This window comes from Salpingoeca rosetta, assembly GCF_000188695.1.
Source record: "Salpingoeca rosetta unplaced genomic scaffold supercont1.38, whole genome shotgun sequence".
NCBI classification, from domain to species: domain Eukaryota; class Choanoflagellata; order Craspedida; family Salpingoecidae; genus Salpingoeca; species Salpingoeca rosetta.
The window spans coordinates 168,818-178,817 of NW_004754896.1; the positions used below are offsets into that span (position 1 = coordinate 168,818).

At 56.4% G+C, this 10,000-nt stretch overlaps 3 protein-coding genes across 3 annotated transcripts in view; 1 reads left to right on the forward strand and 2 right to left on the reverse strand.

Moving 5' to 3' along the window:
- Positions 1–2,964, reverse strand: part of PTSG_10550 (uncharacterized protein) — a gene marked incomplete at both ends in the record, with an annotated part of 4,169 nt that extends 1,205 nt beyond the window's left edge. Inside the window, 6 exons of the mRNA XM_004988027.1 lie at positions 31–108; positions 342–434; positions 673–763; positions 1,081–2,622; positions 2,861–2,911; positions 2,945–2,964. Of these exons, the coding sequence (XP_004988084.1) occupies positions 31–108; positions 342–434; positions 673–763; positions 1,081–2,622; positions 2,861–2,911; positions 2,945–2,964 (1,875 nt within the window). The remainder of the gene's footprint in view (positions 1–30; positions 109–341; positions 435–672; positions 764–1,080; positions 2,623–2,860; positions 2,912–2,944) is intronic.
- Positions 2,965–2,979: 15 nt separating this feature from the next.
- On the forward strand, positions 2,980–5,234 carry PTSG_10551 (uncharacterized protein). Its single transcript, XM_004988028.1, has 5 exons — positions 2,980–3,004; positions 3,218–3,382; positions 3,680–3,839; positions 4,049–4,194; positions 4,512–5,234. Exons 2-5 carry the CDS (start codon positions 3,260–3,262, stop codon positions 5,088–5,090), a joined length of 1,008 nt encoding a protein of 335 aa, XP_004988085.1. The 5' UTR covers positions 2,980–3,004; positions 3,218–3,259; the 3' UTR covers positions 5,091–5,234.
- Positions 5,235–5,401: 167 nt separating this feature from the next.
- Positions 5,402–10,000, reverse strand: part of PTSG_10552 (NADH dehydrogenase iron-sulfur protein 2) — a 4,600-nt gene continuing 1 nt past the window's right edge. The window contains exons 1-12 of the mRNA XM_004988029.1: positions 9,752–10,000; positions 9,466–9,560; positions 9,170–9,273; positions 8,827–8,961; positions 8,587–8,653; positions 8,216–8,328; positions 7,890–7,977; positions 7,434–7,657; positions 6,782–7,012; positions 6,443–6,494; positions 6,172–6,245; positions 5,402–5,910 (exon numbers count right to left, since the gene is read on the reverse strand). The exon at positions 9,752–10,000 is cut by the window's right edge and continues 1 nt beyond it. Of these exons, the coding sequence (XP_004988086.1) occupies positions 5,815–5,910; positions 6,172–6,245; positions 6,443–6,494; positions 6,782–7,012; positions 7,434–7,657; positions 7,890–7,977; positions 8,216–8,328; positions 8,587–8,653; positions 8,827–8,961; positions 9,170–9,273; positions 9,466–9,560; positions 9,752–9,846 (1,374 nt within the window). The 5' untranslated portion in view covers positions 9,847–10,000 and the 3' untranslated portion in view covers positions 5,402–5,814. The remainder of the gene's footprint in view (positions 5,911–6,171; positions 6,246–6,442; positions 6,495–6,781; positions 7,013–7,433; positions 7,658–7,889; positions 7,978–8,215; positions 8,329–8,586; positions 8,654–8,826; positions 8,962–9,169; positions 9,274–9,465; positions 9,561–9,751) is intronic.

The following is a 10,000-nucleotide window of genomic DNA, read 5'->3' on the forward strand; positions in this document are numbered from 1 at the left end:
GTCAACATGCCAGCAGCACGAGCCAGTTACCATTTCGCTCTCCTTCTGCCGCCACTGCGACTGTTCATATTCAAAGTTCTCAACGACGCGTGTCAGCTCACGGCGCAGCTGCAGTCGTTGTGATGGTGGTGGTGATGATGTTGATGGTGATGGTGGTGGTGATGATGATGATAGTAATGGTGTTGTTGATAGTGATGTTGATGATGATGGTGGTGGTGTGCATGTGAGGTGTTAGGATGTGGGCACGAGGAACTGGACAGTGAATGCTCGACGCGTGTCACAGTTGTGCATGCACGGAACTGCAGACATGCACATGTGGGCGACGCGAGTGTCATCGCAACCCCGTTAACGGCCGCCGCCACCAACACAATCGCATGAGCTACTGCCACCTGCTGTGTGAGCGTTGATGATCCTTCTTCTTCGTCTTCCTCCTGCTCACAGCGCCAAGCGTCCAACCAGCACATTGTTGTGTGAAGGCGTTACAACGCAAACATCAACAACAACAGCAGCAACATCGCTTACCACAGGGGTGCACACAACACACATAGAAGAACCTCCACGAACAACCACACACACACACACGTACAACCACACACACACACACACACACACACACACACACGCAGATGCCACCACCACCACTGCAACCACTGGCACCGTGTTCCACCACACCTGTACGGCCCTGAGAGATCTGAGGCGCTGGCGAACGCGTTCCAACTCGTCCTGTGGCGGCGCTCCATATTGGGGGGTGGCAGCCGTGATCCTGGCACGCCAATGCACCATTGGCAGCATCAACAATTGCAGCGGTGGGTGGCGGTGGCAGTGGTTCACAAGGAGTGATGGAATGCACACAAGCGCGCGCACGCACACACAGAGGCGGACATGAACGGTTGACAGATGCACAGACGCACACACACAGACAAACACACGCATATGCACACACACACACACAGATAAACACGCCATACACATACACACACACAGACAAACACGCCATACACAGACAAACACGCACACACAAACACACACACACACACACACCATACATACACACACACACGCGCCATCGCCTCCTCTCACCTGGTGGTGGTGGATGAGAGCAGTGGGGTGAACTCGGGACCCCGCAATCGCGATTTGAACGACGACGACGATGATGATGATGGCGGTGGTGGCGCTGTTGCTGCTGTTGTTCCTCTGCCTCTTGTTGTTCCTGTTGCTGCTGCAGCTCTTGGTCCTGTTGATGCCGAGACACCGCCACGAACACCACCGCCAACGCCGCCGCTCCATGTTGGGTTTGCCGATCTGTCCACCATGTACGGTGATGAAGACGACGTGGGAGGTGCAGGCGTTGTAATTGAGCCAGCGGTCCCGCTGGTGTTGGTGTTGGTGTTGGTGTTGCTCGAATGGTACGCATCGACATCACGCTGATGGTGTTGGTGGTGCTGGTGCGGTGTTCCTGTTGCTGATGACGATGATGTTGTTGCGTGTCGCGGATAAGGCGAGCCGGTGGTGGCGCTGTTGCCCACACCCCCGCTCCCACCGAGCAGCAGCTGCTGTTGGCGTTGTTGGTGTTCGTGGTGGTGTTGCTGCTGCGCACGGGATGGCATGGGTGTTTGCATTGGGGCAGTGGCGGTGGTGTTTGCGGTCGTGCCACCTGCGCTGTATGCCATCCTGCTGCGGTGCAGTGGGATGGTGGATGGTGTTGCTGCAACGTCCATATCACCACGTTGCGAGTCGCCACCACGAGCATCACCACCACTTCCCATATGGAAGCTGTTCAGCGTTGCCTGCATGGATGACGGGGAGGGCGACAGCTGCTGCTGTTGCAGGGGCTGCTGTTGGAGGAACTGCTGTGATGTGAAATCACTCTGTCCGTACGCGTGTGGGCTGGAGCTCAACATTCCACCTTGCTGCTGATGCTGTTGTTGCTGCTGTTGTTGCCGCTGACGATACGCATCACCATCATACTGGTGGTCATCGACACCATCGTCGTAGATGGTGGGCAGCGACGCCATTTCTCCTTTCTGGTCTTCTCCTCCTCTTTGTTGTTGTTGTTGTTGTTGTTGTTGTTGTTGTTGTTGTTGTTGTTGTTGTTGTTGTTGTTGTTGTTGTTGTTGTTGTTGGTGTTGGTGTTGCTGTTGCAGCAGTTCGGTTGTGCTGATGTTGAAGAGCTGGAGCGCGGGGGTGCTGGCGTTTGCGTCTTCGCTCTGCGACAAGACGGACGCGTAGAAGCGGCTGGCGCTGGCGTGCGCGCTCAAATTCAGCAGTGTCTGGTTTGTGGCAGACAAGGAGGTGGGCGACGACGACAGGAGCGGCGGCGCCTGCGCGAGGGGCGACGAAGCCTGTTCTCCGCTCACGCCTGGATCAACTGGAGGTGCTGACGAAGGTGACGAGGGAGGAGGAGGATCAGCAACCAGCGCTGCTGAATGTTGCTGTTGCACACCCCTTTCCCCCTCTTCTTGCTCCAGCAGCTGCTGCAACAACGACACTGTTGCGGTGATATCTGGGCAGTGTGGTATTGTGTGCAGTGGTGTTGCGTTCCGTGGCGCAGTGGTGCAGTAGTGTGGTGTAGCGTTCCGTGGTGTAGAGTGTTGTGGTGCAGTCGTGTTGAATGTGCGATCTCTGTGGTGTGATGTGACGTCACACAAGGCAAGGAACGGCAGGGACACGTGTGAGTTTGTGCAGCGAATGCGTCCACCATACCCACCACAACAACCAACCAACCAACCAACCAACCAGCCGCCCCACTCACGCTCACTCCTCGCTCACTGTCTGTACACTGCAAGTCAAGCAAGCAAGCACAACAACAACACCACTGGAAGCACCACAACACACCACCACGGCTCTCTTCGTCTCTGACCGTTTCTCAAAGTCAAATTTGACGTTGAAGACCAAGTCAAAATTGACTTTTCTAGAAACGCACACACAGCAAAGCAAGCAAGACGCAGCAACAGCTGCAAGCATCTCCGCGGCCGCATTTTCATCGTCCACAACAGAAGAGAACGTACGTGCGCTGTGTCGCTGCTTGCTTGCTTGCTTGGTGTTGACGGCTGTTGACTGCTGTTGACTGTTCTTGTTGACTGCTGGTGACTGTTCTTGTTGACTGATGGCGGGGGTGGTCACACGTCACCGCGCCGTTTTGCTTGGTTATCTGACCGCGCTGCCTGCTCAACCCCTGCTATGCAAGCCTTGCTTCTCACCGTGTGTACTTGTGCAGCTCGTCGCCTTGTCAGCAGGACAGAGAGAGAGAGAGAAAACCATGCTTGTTGCTTCCACGCTCGGACGCACGGCGCTGCGGTGCCAGCGCGTCACGCTGATGACGCTTGTCGCGAACCAGCCACGCATCAGCGCCCCCTCCACCCTCACCAAAACCACACAGCGGGTGCGGGTGCTGTCATGTTTTGTCACTGCACATATCATGTCATCTTCACAAATGCGTGTGCGCGCGCCTCACACGCGCGCACACACACACATGCAGCCACACGCGCAGCCACACGCGCAGCCACACACACACACACACACACACACACACACACACACACACACACACACACACACACACCACACACACACTGCACGCTGCCTGGTTTGAACACTCCCGGCGTCCTTTCATCCGTTTGCTTTCATTTCACAACTCCTTGCTTTGCTTTTCTCACGCGCCTCCCTCCGCCCCTCCCAGGCGATGGCCACGTTCCGCACTTCGCGGGCCGCGACAGCGCGCGTGGCAAATGCGACGGCCACCGGAACCGGTGCCCGCGCGGCCTCGGGCTCCAACACACGCCGTCTTGTGCTTGGCGGTCTGGCCGGTGCAGGCATCATCACCGTTGGCCTCATGGGCGGTCAGTCATTGATGTGTGTGATTGTGTGTGTGTGTGTGTGTGTGTGATTGTGTGTGTGCGTGTGTGTGTGCATGCGCGCATGTCTCTCTGTCTGACATGCTCCTTCTCTTACCGATGCAACCTGCTCACACTCGTTGAGTGCACCTTTCTCTCTCCAACAACCCCCCCCCCCCCTCTTTAACTCACCGCAATGTTGTTTCGCTCCATAGCCACGATGGTGCGCGGCCTGACGGAGGGCGTGCACGACAACACCATGTGGGCGCCGTATGTGCACGAGCGCGTTGCCAGCACCTTCACCGCCCTCGGCGTCGGTATTGGTATCACCGCCGTCGCCACCATCGCCCTCTTCCGCACCGTAAGCTGTCATTGCGTGTATACGCGTGTGTGTGTGTGTGATTGTGTGTGCGTTTGTGTGTGCGCGTTTGTGTTTGTGTGTGCGTGAATTTACGTGCTTGTGTTTGTGTGTGCGTGTGCTTGTGTGTGCGTGTGTTTGTGTTTGTGTGTGCGCGAATTCACGTGCATGTGTGTGCATGCGTGTGCGTGTGGGTGTGTGTATGGGTGTCTGCTCGCTCTAATTCCTCGTACTCGATGCAACCCAACTGTCTTCCTCGCTCTCGCTTCAACTGACAACCCCATCTGTGCCCCCCCCCAAACACACACGCACAAATGCAGGGTGCCGTGACGTTCATCGCTGCTCGCCCGATTGTGTCGATGGTGGTGTCGCTTGGCGGCATGATTGCTGCCAGCACGCTGACCCGGAGCATCGACCCTGCCAACCTGCCCCTCAAGTACGCCAGCCTCGCCCTCTTCAACTCCGTCGTCGCCTTCACCCTCACCCCGCTCATGCTGCTCGGCGGGCCCCTGCTGCTGCGCGCGGCAGCCATGACCGGTGGCATTGTCGGCTCGCTCTGCCTCGTCGCGTCCAACTCCCCATCTGACACGTTCCTTGCGTGGGCCGGCCCGCTGTCCATGGGCCTTGGCGCCGTGGTCATCTCGTCGCTTGGTGCGGCCTTCCTCCCCTCCATGGCGGTTGCCTCTGTGCTCCACCAGGTATCGCTGTATGGTGGACTCGTGCTGTTCAGCGGGTTTGTGCTGTTTGACACTGCGCGCATCGTTGAAGCGGCAAAGCATGCCCCGGCCAACAAGTTCGACCCCGTGGGCGCAAGCATCTCCATCTACATGGACGCCATCAACATCTTCGTGCGCATTGCGCAGATTATGGCCATGAGCGGGGGCAACAGGCGCAAGTGATGGCAATCAAGGATGGATGGTGTGGTGTGGTGTGTGACAGGATGACTGTGGTGTGGTGTACTTGTGATGGAAGGGAATTCAACTGATGCTGGTCATGCGTGCTGTTGTGTACTTGTGTGTGTGTGTGTGTGTGTGTGTGTGTGTGTGTGTGTGTGTGTTTGTCTGTGTTTGTCTGTGTTTGTCTGTGTATGTCTGTGCATTGTTTGTTTTCCTTGTGACGACCTACTGTTACATTAACATGCATGCGTGTTGTCTGAACACCCTCGAGTAAAGTCAGCAACAACAATCGCACCATTCACACACGACAAGTGTAGACCTTTTGTTTCTTCTGTATTGACACAACACCACCTCCGCCAAAACCACAAACACAATGACTTGTGTTACGATAGCTGTATGCGATGAACACAGCCAGACAAGAAACCAACACACAAAAGGCAGAAACAAACAAACAAACGACCATTCACCAAACAACACTTGCAGTTTCACAACAACAGCAACCACAACACCAAACACTGAGCCTGTGTGCAAGACAACACTGTCACCATTCACACTCAACCACAGTCGCATTATCCCTTCATCTTAACCATTCCACCCACAGTCTCCAGCCACAACAACAAGCAGGCAAGGAAAGTTCAGTCGCATCAGCGCGCCCACAAGCACACGGGCTGCAATGTGCGAATGCCTGCATGCACGTGGGCGTGCGTGTGCGTGTGTGTTGGCTGGTTCACCTGTCGACCTCGCCGAACACAATGTCGAGGGTGCCGATGAGTGCAACAACATCAGCCAGCATGTGACCCTTGGCCATCATGTCAAGTCCAGCCTGCACAGCAACGCAGTGTGTGTGTGTGTGTGTGTGTGTGTGTGTGTGTGTGTGTGTGTGTGTGTGTGTGTGTGTGTGTGTGTGTGTGTGTGTGTGTGTTAGTAATGAGCTTGTTGTGGCAGTGTTGATGGGGGAAACACCGGAAGGAGAAGTGGTGCGGTTTATGGCACACACACACACAACACAACACAACACAACACACAACACACAACACACAACACACAACACACGCGCGAACAGCAAGGTGTTGGAGGAACGCACCAGGTGAGCAAAGCCGGGGGCCTTGATCTTGCAGCGGTAGGGCTTGGAGGTGCCGTCAGAGACAAGATACACGCCTGATGGTATCATACACACACACGCATATGAGCACACACGCGTAGAGTCAGCAGCTGAAGGAACAAAGCACACAAAGACACGCAAGCACACGCATGTGCACGCACAGGAAACACGACTGCTCGCTTTTATCTTTTGCACACCACCACCATCAACCACACCCCACCACTCCCACCACCACCACTCCCAGCCGCCTTACCGAATTCGCCCTTTGGCGCCTCAATGGCGGTGTATGTCGAGCCGGGTGGAACCTACCCACCACCACCACCACCATCACCATTGTTGACAGGAGCACATGCAAGGGAGAGTGAGTGAGAATTTCTTTGAGCAAAGCGCAACCACGCCATGCAGCCACAACTGTCACAACAACACCGCAACACATCACACCAAACAACAAGCCACTCACCACCACTCATAACAACAGGCCCCTCACCATCACTCATAACAACACGTTCTCCCCTCCTCCTCCTCCTCCTCCCCTTCAACCGACACCAACGCGCCACTACCATTACCACTACCACCACCACGATGCGCGCACCTGGTATCCCTCGGTGTAGAGCTTAAAGTGGTGGATGAGGGCCTCCATGGACTCCTTCATCTCCGCGCGGCGCGGCGGGGCAACCTTGGCGTCGTCCACGCGCACCTCGCCATCAGGCATGTCGTTGAGGCACTGGTTGATGATGCGCACAGACTGCCGCATCTCCTCGCAGCGGATCAGGTACCGGTCGTACGAATCGCCGCGCGAGCCAACCGGCACGTCAAACTCAACCTGGCAGCGACGCAGACGGTGGTGGCATTGGTTGTGGTGGTGCGGCGGTGTCGTGTTGTGGCATTGGTTGTGGTGGTGCGGCGTTGTGGTGGTGCGGCGTTGTGGTGGTGCGGCGTTGTGGTGTTGTGGCATTGATTGTGGTGGTGCGGCGTTGTGGTGTTGTGGTGTTGCAGTGATGGAGACAGGGAGAGAATGAGTCAAACCGAACACACACACACACAAAAAGAAAAAAGAGAGAGAGAGTAAGGCATGCGGCAGAGGCAGAGCAGCCATGCTTGACTGCAACTCCAGCAACAACCATCACCATTCAAACGATCACCATCATCACAATCAGTGAACCACCACCACCACCACCACCACCACCACCACCACCATCATCATCAAGCCACCACAGTTACACTGCCACTTCACCGCACCACACCTTGTCGTAAGCGTCGTAGGGCTGCGACTTGCGGAGGTCCCAGGGGATGCCGCTACCACGCAGCATGACGCCCGAGAACCCCCAGTCCAATGCGTCCTTGGCCGTGACAACACCGACGTCGACCAGCCGCTGCTTCCAGATGCGGTTGCCCGTCAACAGCTCCTCCACCTCGTCGATGCGCGCCGGGAACGCCTGCGCCCACTGGTAAATGTCCTCCATCAGCCCTGCATCGCGCCAACAGGCCAATTTTGTGTGCGTGTGTGATTGTGTGTGATTGTGTGTGATTTTGCGTGATTGTGCGTGATTGTGTGTGTGTGTGTGTGCGCGCGCATATGTGCGAGTGTGTGTGATTGTGTGTGTGTGTGTGTGGGTGTGTAAGCGAGCGAGTAAGTACACGCTTGCCCTCATATGCGTGTGTGTACGTATGCGTGCGCTCTAGTGAGCACATGTGCGTACCGATTGGCATGTCGAGGGAGACGCCGCCTGGGCGGACGTACGCCGCGTGCATGCGCGCACCAGATACGCGCTCGTAAAACTCCATCATCTGTGCGCAGGTGGTGATGGTGGTGAGGAAGGTGAGGGAGGTGAGACATGTCCGGGACAGCGCAGAGAACAAATCCACCAAGCACGCATCGACCAACACAACCAGTGCGCAGTAGAAGCAGTGCACACGCACACACGCACACACATACACACACACACGCACGCACACACACACACACACATGTACACGCTCGTTCACACATCCAACCACACACACACACACATCCACACACACACACCTTCTCGCGCTCCTCAAAGAGCCAGAGAAAGGGGGTGAGGGCGCCGACGTCGAGGGCGTGGGTCGTCACGCCCATAATGTGGTTCAGAATACGCGTCAGCTCCCCAAACAGCACTGCCAGCGGCGGTGGTGCAAGGAGGTGGTGACGTGAGGATGAAGTGATGGTGGTGGGGCGGTGGTGATGATAGGTGTGGCCGTGGGTATGGGTATGGGAGGGAGTGAGAAGGCCGGCCAATGTTGTGTGGTCGTGTCATCACAACACCACATGATACAGTGCACACGATTTACGCATACACACACACACATCCACAGACACACACATGCGCACCATATGCACACGCATCCCCGTGCACACACCACGCGTCTACGCACCGCGAATGTACTTTGCGCGCTCCGGGACCTCAATGTTGAGCAGCTTCTCCACAGCAAGCGAGTACGCCTGAGGAGGCACAGGCGAAGGCACACAGAGGAGAGGACTCAAGGGTAAGGCGGTGGAGGACACGGAAGCGATGCCCAAGTACCAGGCCCACACACGCACACCACACGCACACGCACACAACACACACGCACACACACACACACACCACACACACACAAAACACCACACTGCACCTGCTCGTTGCACATCATGGAGACGTAGTCGAGGCGGTCAAAGTATGGGAGGGCCTGCAGGTAGTTCTTGTACTCAATCAGCTTCTCTGTGCCGCGGTGCAGCAGGCCAACGTGCGGGTCTGCGTGGCGCACAATCTAACCCATCCAGTTCATGGGTGGTGGTTGCGTGGTTTGTGGTTGCGACGGCACACGTGCGCGCACTGTGTGAGCGAGCGTGGGTGCAGTCACGTGCGTTTCTGCCTTCATGCACGCACCTACACACTCGGTGCGTGCCCTTACAACCATGTAGACATGTGCAGACCCGAGAACACAGACACACACACACACTGCAGCGTCATCTCACCTCGCCATCAAGCTCAAGGACGAGGCGGAGCACGCCGTGGGCAGCAGGGTGCTGAGGGCCAAAGTTGACGGTGAGGTTTGACACCTCCTGCTCAGGGACATAGTCTGATGGGCGAGGGGGATGGACGTGTGTGTCTCGACTGTGAGCGCACAGAGATGATGATGCAGCGTCTTTTGCAAAGGGTTGCTGCTTGCTGACAGAGGGTATATGGAGCGCGCGCACACGCACACACGCACACATGTATACACACACACGCACACACACACACGCGCGCGCGCACGCATACGCTGGCGTACCGCGAGTGGGATGCTGAATGTCAAACTCCTTGTGTTTGCGTTGGGTCAGGTACTCTTCCCAGCCGTCCAAGTCATCATCAGCAGGCAGCGCATTCCTGTTGTGTGTGTGTGTGTGTGTGTGTGTGTGTGTGTGTGTGTGTGTGTGTGTGTGTGTGTGTGTGTGTGTGTGTGTGCAGGAATGAGTGTGGAAAGCAACCAGCACCACGACACGCTCACTCAATCATACACACTCCATCACACACACACATTCACTCAATCATGCACACTCCATCACACGCGAACGTACGCTGCTCTTTGAACAGGGCGGCAGGCGTGGAAGCCGCGGGTAGCTGCCCGCATGGCCATGCCAGCGCGCTGGCGCAGCTGCTGCACAAATGCCATGGTTGTGGTGCGAGGCTTCTGGTCTGCCTGGTTGTGTGCGTTAACGAGAGTTTGTGGTTTTGTGGTTGTTGCTGACCCTGCTGATATTGGTTGATGATGGTGTTGGAAAAGGCAGAAACCACTGAAAAAAGTATACGACACGTTGGATTTGTGC